The following is a 15,735-nucleotide window of genomic DNA, read 5'->3' as shown; positions in this document are numbered from 1 at the left end:
AGCCAGAGCACAACCAAGTGCAGTACAGCCATCTTCTCAGAAAAACTCTTCACAAAGTTCAAGAGTTCAAGACACGAAGGCTTTAGCAACTAATCCACACCTAATGACCCACCTAAGTGGGATTCAGGAAATCACTCAAGAAATCACTCAAGATATCCCTCAAGTAATTAAGGAACAAAAGAAGAAAAGGCACACTAGCCTGGGAACCTCCTCTCTGCCCAGAACATTGGAGGCTATACACCACACCTCCTCAACAGTATTTATAGGAACTCAAACACTGAGATCCTGCTCTGTTCCAGTAACAAGAAGCCGAAAGCACCAGCCTGAAGATGACGAGTGAGACCTCGTCGAAACGTCGCCTAGACACCCCAACTTTTACACGGGAAGACACCCGAGGACACCAAAACCTGCATTCCTGTACCCGTGAAAATCTACGAAAGCATATATATATATATATATATATATATATATATTTGCTTGCTTGCTTGCTTGCTTTCTTATTTATTTAATGGCATTTTACACCACCTCTCCAAAATATGTATGAAACTATTTGGGGGGGGGGAATATACAATGAATTAAAAAAGATGATGGGGATAACTTTTACTAAAAAACCGGAGGCATTTCTATTAAGAGATCCCAAAAAATCTAAGAGAGGTATTTTTGTATGCAACCGCAGCAGCTCGTATACTTGTGGCCAAGGGATGGAAAGATCACGAGGCTCCAAAAATAACAGATTGGCAAATCAAATTACAGGAATTGGTGGAGACGGCTCAACGGACTAGTAAACTCAGAGGAAACTCAAAGCAAAAATTAGCGGGAAAATGGGATGTTTTTAAAAAATATGTTCAAAAATACAATAATAGTTTTGACTTCGTGCTAGCATTCGAGTGATAAAGGAACTAAAAGGAGGTGGACTACAATTAAGGATTTATTATGTTTTCAGAATGTATTAGAAAAATTATATAGAAAGGTTTATTGTTTTGTGTACATTCAAATGTAAGATAAAACATATGCAAAGGGACTTGACAGGAAGTCAAAGTTGAAGAAAAGATTTTGGAAGATAAAAGGGGAAAAAATATTTACTTTCATTATTATCATTTTCTGTGCGGGTGTGGGTGTGTGGGTGTCTGCACATATGTGTGTTGTTGTATGCAATGTTTGGGAGGAAATAAGATGATAAATAACAAATAACAAACTAAATATCGATGTATGTAATTTTTTTTTCTTAATTATATTTAGTGGTAGTATGGCTGTATTATTTTTTGTAACATAAAACCATTCAATAAAAATTGTTTTTTAAAAAAACATGTATGAAACAGCTTACACATATACAAATATTAAATAAATGACATAAAATAATAAGAGCATGGCAGCAGCAAAAAAAACCCCAAAACCTCTGGATAAATGCGTGCAATTTTTATTTATTTTATTTTATATAATTTAAAAAGATTGAATAATAAATAACAAGATGACAAAAAATAGCAGCAATCTCAAGACACCATAAAGGCTAGTTCCTCGAAATGTCGTGCTAATTGCATAAGGTTAAAACTTGTATACAAATTTGTGCAGCAAAAATTAGACACAGATCATGTTCATACACTCTTAAATTATATCTTAAGTTGTTCATCTGCCATCCCTTATGGTGGCAAAAAGACATATACTCCAAGGCTGGAAGGACAAACACCCACCATCTACTACTCAATGGTCTTAAGAGCTCACAGTGTGGGATGTGAAACTCAAGAGCAGTCAAGTACAACTTCCCTAGAGCAGACATAAAAGGGGATGTCTGGACCAGCCAGTCAGAACTTCCTGTTTCTCCTGCCTGGGACAGACTTCCTCTGCATGTGACTAGAGGTGGGTGTGACCTCACCTGCCCAGGTAACAAAAGAGCAGGACTGGTCAGCCATCTCTCTCTCTCCGACTACATTCATCGAAGAAGCAACATCTGCTTAGCCTAAGATGTCCTCTCTTCCAGCCAAGAGAGGACAAAGGGACTGTTTCCTTATGGGATAGTTTCCAGGAGTATGTTACTTTTCTTAGCTAAGTCTGCCTTCTGGGATCCAATTGTGAACAGAATGTGTGAGTAAATTCTTTTTTATACTTTTGTAAAAAGAGTGGTGCATGCTCTAGTTATCTCTCGCTTGGACTATTGCAATGCGCTCTATGTGGGGCTACCTTTGAAGGGGACCCAGAAACTACAACTAATCCAGAATGCGGCAGCTAGACTGGTGACTGGGAGCGGCCGCCGAGACCATATAACACCGGTCTTGAAAGATCTACATTGGCTCCCAGTATGTTTCCGAGCATAATTCAAAGTATTGGTGCTGATCTTTAAAGCCGTAAATGGCCTTGGTCCAGTATACCTGAAGGAGCGTCTCCACACCCATTGTTCTGCCCAGACACTGAGGTCCAGCACCGAGGGCCTTCTGGCGGTTCCCTCACTGCGAGAAGCCGTCTTACAGGGAACCCAGGCAGAGGGCCTTCTCGGTAGTGGCACCCACCTTGTGGAACACCCTCCCACCAGATGTCAAAGAGAAAAATAACTACCAAACTTTTAGAAGACCTCTGAAGGCAGCCCTGTTTAGGGAAGCTTTTAATGTTTAATAGGTTATTGTATCTTAGCATTTTGTTGGAAGCCGCCCAGAGTGGCTAGGGAAACCAAGCCAGATGGGCGGGGTATAAATATATTATTATTATTATTACTGACTGTGTCATGTCTATCTTTTTATGAGGGACTAAATGGGGAATTACCAACAAAACTTATTATAGAGGCTTTAGCAAGCCTGAGCAAACGCATCTGCTGTGTAAGTTTAAAAAGGGGAATGTTACTCTGCTAAACTGTGGAACTTGTTAACACAAGTTGGAAAGGATATACAGTGGTACCTCGGGTTACATATGCTTCAGGTTACATACGCTTCAGGTTACAGACTCCACTAACCCAGAAATATTACCTCGGGTTGAGAACTTTGCTTCAGGATGAGAACAGAAATAGTGCAGCTGTGGAGCAGCAGCAGCAGCAGGAGGCCCCATTAGCTAAAGTGGTGCTTCAGGTTAAGAACAGACCTCCAGAACGAATTAATTTCTTAACCCGAGGTACCACTTTAATCAAACAATTATGCTCTCCTGCATCCCTGAACATTCCCACACACTGCCTTTTCTGTTTGAACACAGCTTATAATAGTGGTTTATAAGCATGATATCATTTAGATATGGACTGCCTATATTAATTTGTGGCTTCAAGCGTTTCCCTGACACCCCCAAAAGAGCCAATTTTTAGGGTGCATAGGATGCAAAGGCCCCATTTCACAAGCAGATATTGTTGCACAGAGCTTCCGCAAGACAGGTCATATTAGATGAATCCTACACAATTATGTTTAAATTAGGATCGAATATGTTAATGTCAGCTGGCAATTTATTTATTTTTATTTGCTTTTGTTTATGTTATGTTTTGGGGGGGTATTTTTTTAAAGTAAGATTAGACATAGCTGGCCCATATGCCCAGGATGCAGGTATTCATGTAGGACAGAAGCTAAAGTCAAGGTTAGAGGTTTCTAAGAGAACACTCCCTAAAAGGGATGGGCTTGCAGGGAAATCCAACTTCACCCACTTTGCCACATTTCACTAACATCTGAAGTGTTTGCTAAGGGCAGTGCTCACAATAAACATGACACACGCAGCTGTTGCAATCCTCTGCCTAAATTAGAAAGGAAACATGGAGGGTAAAGCTGCTTGAAAACCTCCAGAGGCAAGTGGGGGACAGGTTACTGTCTGTAAACAGAAATAAACAATCTGAATGGTAAACTGGGAAATATGTGTGTTTCAAATCTGAAATAACTAAAATCTACCTGCAGTCTTCACTTCCATAGAACTCACACATGGAAAATGAAAGTTGGATCAAGACGCTAACTGTTTATTAATGATTGACACATAAGCCCTTGAGCAAAGACACATAAACATCCAGTTCCACTGCAGATAAAATAGCTATTTCCTTAATGTATTACAGATCGAGTCATCTCTGATGAAAAATGCAGATAAGAAAAACAGTGTAATGGCAAATGAATGTTTATACTCTACATTGAATGCCATTGATTTCCTTGCAGGACTTCCAGGAAAACACACACAGAATTTTGCTACATGCATAATTTAGGATAGTTGCCATAAGCAGTGATTTTGAGCACATTCATGTGCTAGAATTTCAAGAGCCGAGATCAGTACATACTATTTGCAACTGAAAATAACCTGGAAAATATTGGAGGGAGAAAAATACATTTTGTTTTTGTTTTTCCACTATTAAAAAGTGGGAAATTTTGACAACACGGCTTAACTTGTTACATCCAGGGATACATCTAGAAATGAATGAAAATTGTACAGTACATTCTTTAATGCAAAATGAATTCAGTGGGAACGTATATTACAGAGCATTCAATGATTCACATCTCAAGTACTACCTCCTTACAAGAAGTGCAAGTTCTGAGAATGTGGAGGTGGGGGAGGAAGTGGCAAACTGACAGAAACTCTGCAGTTTTGTTTTCAATAGATGCAGCAGACGAGTGTTCGGTTTCCTGACTGTTCCCAACTGATACACACAAAGCATACACATATGCTTTGTTCCCAACTGATGAAATACATAGTGAAAATTGCACAGCTAAGACCAAAGAAACCTTTCCCATGATGTACAGGATCCAGATGGTGCTATACATTTAGAGTCCATCTGAATGATCTCAGTCTGCCTATACCTAGAGTCTTCAGAATTATTATTATTATTATTATTATTATTATTATTATTATTATTATTATTAATTACCCCACCCATCTGGCTGGGTTTCCTCAGCCACTCTGGATGGCTTACATTCATATACAGTGGTACCTCGGGATGCGAACGGGATCCGTTCCACAGCCCCATTCGCATCCCGAAAAGAACGTAAGTGTTCATCGCTTCTGCGCATGACGTCATTTTGACTGTCTGCGCATGCGCGAGCGGCGAAACCCAGAAGTAACGCGCTCCGTTACTTCCGGGTTGCCATGGAGCACAACCCGAAAATACTTATCCTGAAGCGTATTTATCCCAAGGTATGACTGTATATGGGACGCGGGTGACGCTGTGGGTTAAACCACAGAGCCTAGAACTTGCTGATCAGAAGGTTGGCGGTTCGAATCCCCGCGACAGGGTGAGCTCCCGTTGCTCGGTCCCTGCTCCTGCCAACCTAGCAGTTCGAAATCACGTCAAAGTGCAAGTAGATAAATAGGTACCGCTCCGGCGTGAAGGTAAACGGTGTTTCCGTGCGCTGCTCTGGTTCGCCAGAAGCAGTTTAGTCATGCTGGCCACATGATCCGGAAGCTGTACGCCTGCTCCCTCGGCCAATAAAGCGAGATGAGCGCCACAACCCCAGAGTCGGTCATGACTGGACCTAATGGTCAGGGTCCCTTTACCTTTTTATGACTGTATATAACATACATAACAGAGGTGGGCAATCTGTGGCCCTTGGCCTTCTTCCAAGCGGTCCCAGATTAGCCTCTCACATTTCACCATTCCTTGGAATCAGCACTTCATTGGGTGCCTCTGGGCCATAGCAATCCTGCAATCCAGAATGAATCGTGGAGGCAGGCAGACACATGCACAAGCTCAGAAGCCCAACCATGCAGTCCAGCTGCTTCTCCAATAGATGAGAAGAGCTTTCCAATGCAGCAGATAAGACGGACTAAAATGAGGTTGGAGTTAGGAAGCCCTCTTTTTTTGGAATTGTTGGAGGCATGCCATGGCTGCCCATCCTCCCACTGCATTTCTGGTGGGGCTAAGGTCCCCCTCTTCCAGGAGTGGTTTTGTTAACATCCTGCCAAGGAAGATGCTTGCTTACTTCTCTAAATTCCCTCTGATTCTCGGAGGGGGGGAGTGAGAGAGGAGGGGAGGAGTTCCATTGCGCAGGCATAAATCCTTGCCCTGTGACAAGCACACTGAATACCACCCAATGCTTTTCATGTCACCCAGGTGAAAACTGCCATCATTAATGACTCTCCTAACAAAGTCTGTTACAAAGACAGGGCTACCAGGTAAAGAAGGCAAAAAACTATTTTTCACTCATTCTGCTTTTATTTTCTCCTTGGCTGTGCTTTTAAATCCCTCTGTACTTCTATACATTTTTTAAATTGCCCATCTGTGCATTTATCTCTTAACTTAAGATCATCACTGCCCTCTCTTGCATCCTTTCTCTCTCCCTCCCAAGGCCAGCCCAAGTTATTTTGCCACTTGAGCTGAACCACAGAATAAAGCTACTGACAAATGTAATAAATAAATAAATAATGTAATGTAATGTAATGTAATATACCCATAATAGTAACTTTTCCCTTCTGTTAGTTTTCCTTATCTTGATTGCACCAACCCACACCTACCCCATGTTGCTATTTGTTTTTATTTGCTTTTGCTGAGGAAGGAATGCAATCAATCAATTCAGATGAGGAAAATGGAACCATCCTAGGTTGATTCAGAACTACACATGGCTCACAAGCTTTCATTATGAATCCTGTATTTTCAAAGTAACAAGTGTGATTAAGACTAATCAAAGGGTGAGTTGTCTGTTGCATACCCTTCTTAAAATTAATGAACGTTATCCTTAAAAACTATAACGAATTAATGATCTCTGGCAGATCTCTACAATGGAAAGGTATAACGGATTTATGAAATGAAATAAGCACAAGCACAGTATGGTCCACTTCAGCACAAGTAATGCCGTACTAAGGAATCTTGACTTTCTCTAAACTTGTAGGATCTCAGTCTGTCTCATACACTGCATGTAAACAGTTGAGTTTATCCTTCCTGAAGCAAAATATGAAATAAGATGATTTGTCCCTGTCCTGTTGCACAAAACTGCCCTGTTTTACAAAGAAATGGAGGCTACATACACACCATACATTTAAATTACCCCTAAATCCTGACAACTGTAGTTTACTTCTCCCAGAGCTACATTTCCCAGCACCCTTAACAAACTATAATTCCCAAGATTCAGAGGTGTGTGTGCTTTAAATGTACGGTGTGGACTTAGCCTGACTGAAGCATGAGCTAATGTAATAAATAAAGTTGTTATCTTGCAACCAATGCTCTCCAACGGCTAATAACAAGTAAACAGCACTGGTAGCAACTGTGAAAAGGAAAATGTAATGAGTTTGTCCATAGTGGAAGGGAAAAAGAAAAGAAATGGAGATGGCTCCTTTTACCTAACGGCAAAATATGTAGGAGATCTTCTCACAGAACTCCTAATGTCACTTCTATTTGATACCTCATTTCTGAATTAACTAATGTAGCTAAGCATACATCAAAGGGATGAAGAATTATACCTTTTGCCACATTCTAGCTACCCTGATTTTGAAAACCACAGGTCTTGAACAAACTGCACTTTCAAAACCACATTACTGCACACAGATTGATCAGAATGGTTAAAGAGTGGCAGAAGGGTAAACATCCCATTTTTTCAGTCCCTGCATTAGTGAAATTGCTGCTCTACATTAATGGTGATATGGAGAAAGCTGTGACCTTGTAGGTGGAGTTGCAGTAGCTATGCTCTCACATTCTGTGTTTACTAAACTATGTTCCATGGTTTCAAACTCACTAATGCAGATTAGCATCTCAACTTTGGCTATAAACACACACTGAAAGGTAATGAAGATATCCTTTCTCCCAACCAGTATTAACTTGGGTGGGGATACGTTTTTCAACCGAAGGGCCACATTTCCATACAGACGACATTATGGGGGCCACATGTCAGTGGTGGTCAAAGCCAGAGGAAAATGGGTAGAGCAATGAATGTGAATTTTACCTTTGTGCAGGAGGCTAGTATCTACACATATACTCTATCCCTCTCCATTCAGACACACAAGAAGGATTATCAGACTTCAAAGACACATACCAGCCAGCCAAAAACACTGGAGGACTAGTGAGGGGAGGGCTTGGGGAGAGTTTTGTGGGCCAGACAAAGAGGCTTGAGATGATACATTTCACACCCCACACTCCTGCCTCCACCTGAATTTCCTTATCCTCGCTTTAACTGCTGGGGTTGCAGTTCAGCAGGATGTGAAACAGAGATGCCTGGGCTTTTTTCAGCTGGAACTCATCGGGTCTTAGTTCTGGCACCTCTCAGGTGGGCACCACTGCCATTCTAAGAGAACGAGGGAGGTACGTATTCATGGTGAGTTCCGGCACCTCTTTTTCTAGAAAAATAGTACTGGGTGATGCTTTGTGACTTTTGAGCATGTCGTTCTTGGATAAAGGGTCATTAAGAGGTCTACAAATTATGTTATATAAAGTGTCTCTTTAGCCCAGGGGTTGCAAACATGGCCGTCTCCCGATGTTGCTGGGCTCCAGCTCCTATCAACCTCTGTCAGTTTAGCTTGGTCAGTAGTTAAGGATTGTGGGTAATGGAATCCAGCAAAATATAGATGGCACCACATTGCCTACCCCTGGCTCTACCATTTTACAGCTGGAATTTCCACAACTTTGAATGCACAAACGGCACATCACCTAATAACTAAACAGTACATGAGCCTTCATGGGCATTGCCAGGGGGTAGGGAGGGGCAGCTGCCCCCTCAAATTACTAAAAATCAATAAAAATATATAGCTAACTGAGGTTCTGCCCCCCCTAACAAAAATCCTGGCTATGCCCATGTGAGCCTTGTTCTCTTCTGCATGTAGCCACTGAAACAAAGGAACACTCTGAGCCATTCTACAAGTCCAAATACCTGCTTGGAGGAAGGAATAAGTAGCCCAAAACCCTGAGCTAGAAGAGAAAACCCGCACATAGGGGTTCCTCTAGCCAGCTGCGTGTTCACAATCCCCACCTCCCATGTACTACCTGCAACTCTGCACATAACATCAGATGGAGTGTTCTGCCATCCCCCCCAAAGCCAAGCTAAAAGCAAATCCTACTCATGAATAAGTCTGGTTTGTAATGTTAGAATCACAGAATTGTAGAGTTGGAAGGGACCACAAGGGTCATCTAGTCCAACCCCTTGAAATGCACTTTTTTTTTTTTTTTGCCCAATGGGGTACTCGAACCCAACACCCCGAGATTAAGAGTCTCATGCTCCACCAGCTGAGCTATAGAAAATTATTTACTCCCAGGTAAAGTGGGTGAGGGACGCAGGTGGCACTGTGGGTTAAACCACAGAGCCTAGGGCTTGCCGATCAGAAGGTCGGCGGTTTGAATCCCTGCGACGGGGTGAGCTCCCGTTGTTTGCTCCCTGCTCCTGCCAACCTAGCAGTTCGAAAGCACGTCGAGGTGCAAGTAGATAAATAGGTACCGCTCCAGTGGGAAGGTAAACGGCATTTCTGTGCGCTGCTCTGGTTCACCAGAAGTGGCTCAGTCATGCTGGCCACATGACCCGGAAGCTGTACACCAGCTTCCTTTGGCCAATAAAGCGAGATGAGCGCCGCAACCCCAGAGTCGATCACGACTGGACCTAATGGTCAGGGGTCCCTTTATCTTTTAAAGTGGGTGAGGTGAGCATTGCTCTTTGAGGTACTATAAAACTCTGTCGCTTTTGATGCAACAGGCTACTAGGTCAACCCCTCTGGAAACTATCAGGCTGAAGTTCAACAGGTGATGGGAAAAGCTTCACCTGCCGAATTCCCACCTGCCGGGACCTCTGCCTGAAGGTGGCGCGGGGTGTTTATTCTCACAGGAGACCCGCACAGACCCAACCCTCCATGCTGCCCAGCAAGTTCACTCGCTCACCCTCCGGCTGAGGCACCATCCCGATGGTCCCTCCCGTGTTGATCACCAGCACCCTCGCCTCGGCCACGGCCCCGCAGCCGCCGCCGATCTCGAGGGCCGGAGCGGGCTGGGTGGACGAGAGGGCTCGGCCCAGAAAGCCGCCCGCCTGCGCTGCCTCCGCTGCCATCATGGTCTCCCCTCAGAGATGCCGTTACCTAGCCGAAAGGGCGAGCGGGTGTCAGAGACGGGCAACGTGCGCATCCATATACCGGCTCAGAAGCGCCGCCCCCTTCCCGGGCTCGCCCGCGCTCATTGGCCGGAGCCTGGACCTGCCTCCGCCAGCGGAGGGGAGTGGGAGGGAGAGACACACACACACAGCCCCCCTCCCATCCCGCGCCCGCGCCAAAAAAAGAGGCCGCATTAGGCCATTGGGGCGCGCTGAGGGCAGGCGGTTGGGCATGCGAGGGGTTTCCTAAGGGAACCTCAAGGGGCTTCACTCTTAACCCCTGAAAGCCGCTGGCCCGAATGGCTGCCCAAGTGTTTTACCTCCACCACACTAGGCTGCAAACGAAAAGTGGTTTATATGAAGTGTGTGTGTGTGTGTGTGTATACACACACATAGACACACACTTCGTGGGGGAGCAAAAAAGTAGACACAGATTTCCTCTTCTTCCTAATAAGCCCTCTTTGGTATAGAACACCAAAAAAATATCTTTCTTTAAGCTCAGCCTGTCCTGAGACAGCATCTTAAAAAGCAGAGACATCACCTTGCCAACAAAGGTCCGTATAGTTAAAGCTATGGTTTTCCCAGTAGTGATGTATGGAAGTGAGAGCTGGACCATAAAGAAGGCTGATCGCCGAAGAATTGACGCTTTTGAATTATGGTGCTGGAGGAGACTCTGGAGAGTCCCATGGACTGCAAGAAGATCAAACCTATCCATTCTGAAGGAAATCAGCCCTGAGTGCTCACTGGAAGGACAGATCCTGAAGCTGAGACTCCAATACTTTGGCCACCTCATGAGAAGAGAAGACTCCCTGGAAAAGACCCTGATGTTAGGAAAGATGGAGGGCACAAGGAGAAGGGGACGACAGAGGACGAGATGGTTGGACAGTGTTCTCGAAGCTACCAGCATGAGTTTGACCAAACTGCGGGAGGCAGTGGAAGACAGGAGTGCCTGGCGTGCTCTGGTCCATGGGTCACGAAGAGTTGGACACAACTAAACGACTAAACAACAACAACAATGTCCTGAGAGAGAAATGAGTGGATACAGTTTCCAGTTAGGACTGACTGTGGGAAGAAAAATGTCTTCAGTTGTTTCTAGAGATAGTGGGGCACCTGTATTATCGCAGCAGGGATGCTATTCAACAGAACAGGGCCGTCTGTTTTACAGAAATCTAAAGGAACAGTGACCTTTCAGTTTTGACAGCCTATTATGGAATGATAATTTGGCTCAATCATTTCAACTGTGTCAAACGTTAACTCACACGTACATACGCATGCCCACACGCATGCTACAGATATAGATATTTATCGGTCATCATGCAGCCCCTATTGATTTGTAGGGCCACATCACAATCCTGGATTTCCACTAAGGATGAGGTAGGGGGACAAAAGAGAAGGCAGGTTGCACAACCACAGTGCCATAGAAGGGAAGGACCCTGAGAGTGGAACAAGATGGGAGAGATCTCAATAGATTTGGAAAGGAGCATTGTTGTGCTGACTTGAAAGTTTTAACAAGGAGAATCAGCAGAGGTGGGTCTGCGGCAGACCTTGGTGTCTCAAATTTTAGTGGCGCCTTGTGCGACGGCAAAATCCAGCACCCCACCTCCACCTCTTGCCTTCTGTTGGGTGTCATTGAACCGGTTGCAAGTAAACCAGTTGCACTCCTCTAGATCCGCCTTTGGACAGGTACAGCACAGAAGCTAACACCAAAAAGCTAATACAGTCGTACCTTGGAAGTCAAACGGAATCCGTTCAGGAAGTCCGTTTGACTTCCAAAATGTTTGGAAACCAAAGCGCGGCTTCTGATTGGCTGCAGGAAGCTCCTGTAGCCAATCGGAAGCCATGGAAGCCCCCTCCGACGTTTGGCTTCCAAAAATAGTTTGCAAACCAGAACAGTCACTTCCGCGTTCAGGAGCCGAAACGTCTGAGTACCAAGGCATTTGGGATCCAAGGTACGACTCTAGAAAAGAACCTTTCCCAACTCCCCACTTGCTATATTAAAACCTTGTTTTAAATCACCGTTTTTTCCTAAGTTTCCCCAACACACAAACGTAGGTCCAAGCTATCTGAAAGATCCTATTCCCTCATATGAAGCTGCCTAGGTTTTGAGATCTTCAGGGGAGGCCCTTCTCTCAGTCCTGTCACCCTCACAGGCACACTTGGTGGGGACACAGGAGAGGACCTTCTTGGTGGCTGCTGCTGAACTTTGGAATTGCCTTCCTAGAGAAGCCAAACTGGCTCCCTCCTAGCTGCCTTCTGCCTGCAGGTGAAGACTTTCTTTGTTCCAGTATGCTTTGGAGAATCGAATGCCTTTAATTAAAGAGCCAGTGCCATGCTGTTTTCATTGTAATTATTGGTAAGTTTTAAACAGATTTTATATATGTATCTAGTATTAATTCTATCAATGTTCAATTGTATTTTAATGATCGGTTTTTCTATATTTTTAGCAGTTCTTGTTTTTATCTGTAAACCCCCTTGAGTCCCATCAGGGAAAAGGATGAGGTACAAATAAATAAATAAATCTCAAACTTTTATTATTGTTTAAATTCACAATTTTCTTGTCAATTATTCTCCATCCTGGCTTCCTCTACTCAAGCTTCTGCCATTCCAAAGACTTTTTCAGACCATAGCCCAATTATTATGACTTACGAAAGGAAGAATGACTTTTTCATTTGGAGACTTAAGAAAGAGTTATGGCAACAAGAAAAGGTTTGCACAAGATTGCAAACAAAGATTGCAAAAGAATATTGCAAAAAATACGAAATAATTATTTGATAACAATTTAAAGGCACAGAGATACATTGGGTTGAGATGCAACAAAGCTTTCCACAGAGGTTCTTTCATATCACATAATTCCTTACTTAAAAGAAAGAGACAGGCGAAATTACAAAAAATATTGTTCTAGTTACAGGTAGGTAGCCGTGCTGGCCTGCCGTAGTCGAAACAAAATAAAAAAATTCCTTCCAGTATGAGCTTTCATGTGCAAGCACACATCTTCAGATACTTCTCATACCAATAACAAACTTAGTTGGTCTCTAAGGTGCTACTGGAAAAAAATCTTGTCTGAGATTAAGCAAAAAGAAAAATAATTGGAACAATCTCCAAAATTAAGACGTTGCAGAGCCAATTGTCTATGTTAACAATGCAGGAGATAGGAAGAAAACTGGATTATGCTAAACGAATTTAAATTTTAAAAAATTGCTCACACACCTGGGAAATGGTTAGCATATAAACTGCAGAAGGAGAAAGAAAGGAAGTTGATATTGAAGTTGCAAGAAGAAAATGCTGCAATAACAGATAAGACAAATATGAAAAAGTATTTCACCAATATTATTCTAAGTTGTATAAAGGTCAAGTAATATATTCAAAAAATATATAGACAAATAGACAACATCTACCAAAGATTTCAGACTTTCAAAGACAAATAATGATTGGCCCTATAACTACTCAAGAATTATGTGGTGCGATAAAAAAATAAAAGAAGGAAAAGTACCAGGCCCAGATGGACTATTGGCTTCTTACTATAAGTCTTTTGAAGAAGAACTTTTACAACCCTTGCAACAGACATTGAATAATATTCTACAGTGGTAAAATAGCAGATGTCTGGAATGAAGCCAATTACACATATACCTAATTGTCCCCTCTACTTTTCATTCTAGTCTTGGAAGTTTTACTTAGAGACATTAGACAATATGAGAGAATTGTGGGAATAAAGATTTTAAAAGAAATGTTTAAGTTAAGGGCATTTACTGATGACCAGATGTTAATTCTAGAAAACCCACTGCAGGGAGCGGGGATTCTTATGGAGAAACTAAATGATGTTGGTATGTTAGCAGGGTCTAAGGTTAATAACCAAAAAGCAAAAATGTTAACAAAGAATATGACAACAGAAGATGAGAAGGTTTTGAAACAGGGTTTCAATTTGGAAAAAAGTAAAATATTTGGATATTATTGTGACAAATGTGAATTGTATGTTGCTCCAAAATAATTATGTTAAGACATGAGCTGAAATTTAAAAATATACGTCAAGATGGGTGGTGCTAAAATTGTCAATGCTAGGTAGAATTTCAGTGACAAAGATGAATGTACGTATTGCCTAGAACTTATGTCTTTATTTTAAACGATGCCTATTTTGACTAATAACTTAACACTTAAACAATGGCAAAAATATTTATCTATGTTTCTATGGCAGGGAGAGAAAAAAACAGAAGTCAAAATGAAAGCATTGCAAGACATATGTGTATGTTCCAGACGTTACCATTGCTACATTTTCACAGAAATGTCAAGTGAATTTTTTTTTCAACCTTCAAAATCCAGTCAGCAGAAAAGTCATGAATTCAAATGTATTTCCACCAGTACAGTGGTACCTCAGGTTACATACGCTTCAGGTTACATACACTTCAGGTTACAGACTCCGCTAACCCAGAAATGGTGCTTCAGGTTAAGAACTTTGCTTCACGGTGAGAACAGAAATCTTGCTCCTTCGGCGCGGCAGCAGCAGGAGGTCCCATTAGCTAAAGTGGTGCTTCAGGTTAAGAACAGTTTCAGGTTAAGTATGGACCTCTGGAACGAATTAAGTACTTAACCTGAGGTACCACTGTATAGATTTTGTTCAGAATGCTCATTCTCACAGAACCGTAAGGAAGAATCAGAAAAAGATGGTTAATTTTAGTTCTATAAACTAGCGCAGACATTGCCAGCCTTCTTGAGCCCATTTGCAAACCAGAGAAACTTATAGGTAACACACACCTATGCACACATCACAACCTATTCTACTGGCTACTACAGAATACTTACCATATTTTCCCGTGTATAAGACAATGTTTTATCTTATAAAATAATGTTACAAATTGGGGGTTATTTTATATAGGAATAGTACACAGGGGGGACGGGTGATTGGTTGCAGCCGCGATCAGGAGATTTTCAGCAGGGTTTTTTTGGGTAATTGGTGGCTGCATCAAGAGCTGCTGTCATTTGGCTGTTGCTGCGGCAATTGGGCGGGTGATTGGTGGCTGTGTCAAGGCCTGCTGTTGATTGGGTGCCGCTGCGGCAATTGGGCAGGTGATTGGCGGCTGCTGGTGATTGGCGGTGAGCGGGCATACGATTGGTTCGCTGATGCGTGTGATTGTCAGCGTCAATCAGACATGTAGTGATTTCTGGCAATACCCACCCCCATTTTCTTAATTTGGAGTCCCCCAAAATAGGGGTCGTCTTATACACAGGGGCATGTTATACACGGAAAAATACGGCATATTTATTCCTACTCTCTGCTTCCTGCTATTTAACTTCCTGATCCACAAGCGGACCTCCCCCCTTATTCCATGCATAGAAAAGTAAGAAACATGAAATACCTATACAGTGGTACCTCTGGTTAAGAACTTAATTGGTTCTGAAGGTCCGTTCTTAACCTGAAACTGTTCTTAACCTAAAACAAGCTGACTTTACTCCAAAAAGGCGTTGGCTTCTGCTTCACTTCCCAGCACTGAAGCAGACTAACATTACGAAAAGACTATTTTAGCTATTGCTGGGAATTTCCTACACTTTTCCCTGTATCTTGGCTTCTGACATCTAAAGTCTGCCCTGTTTAGGGAAGTTTTTGATGACTGATGTTTTAATGTACTTTTAATCTTTGTTAGAAGCTGCCAGAGTGGCCGGGGAAACCCAGCCGGATGGGCAGGGTATACCGTATTTTTTGTTCTATAAGACTTACTTTTCCCCTCCTAAAAAGTAAGGGGGAATGTGTGTACGTCTTATGGAGCGAATGCAGGCTGTGCAGCTATCCCAGAAGCCAGAACAGCAAGAGGGATTG

The 15,735-nt window shown here is 42.7% G+C and overlaps 1 protein-coding gene across 2 annotated transcripts in view; it reads right to left on the bottom strand.

The window, feature by feature from the left end:
* Window positions 1-10,144, bottom strand: part of ASPG (asparaginase) — a 66,825-nt gene extending 56,681 nt beyond the window's left edge. The window contains exon 1 of one of the 2 annotated variants that reach the window (XM_083436873.1): window positions 9,919-10,144. In XM_083436873.1, coding sequence (XP_083292999.1) covers window positions 9,919-9,964 — 46 coding nt within the window. In that variant the 5' untranslated portion in view covers window positions 9,965-10,144. Of the gene's footprint in view, window positions 1-9,724 lie in introns of both variants that reach the window. The other variant, XM_083436872.1, reaches the window with a different exon arrangement.
* Between the last annotated feature and the right edge of the window lie 5,591 nt (window positions 10,145-15,735).

The sequence above is a fragment of the Podarcis tiliguerta genome (genome assembly GCF_965153285.1).
Source record: "Podarcis tiliguerta genome assembly, chromosome: 1".
NCBI lineage: Eukaryota > Metazoa > Chordata > Lepidosauria > Squamata > Lacertidae > Podarcis > Podarcis tiliguerta.
This window is presented reverse-complemented; position numbering and strand designations above follow the sequence as displayed.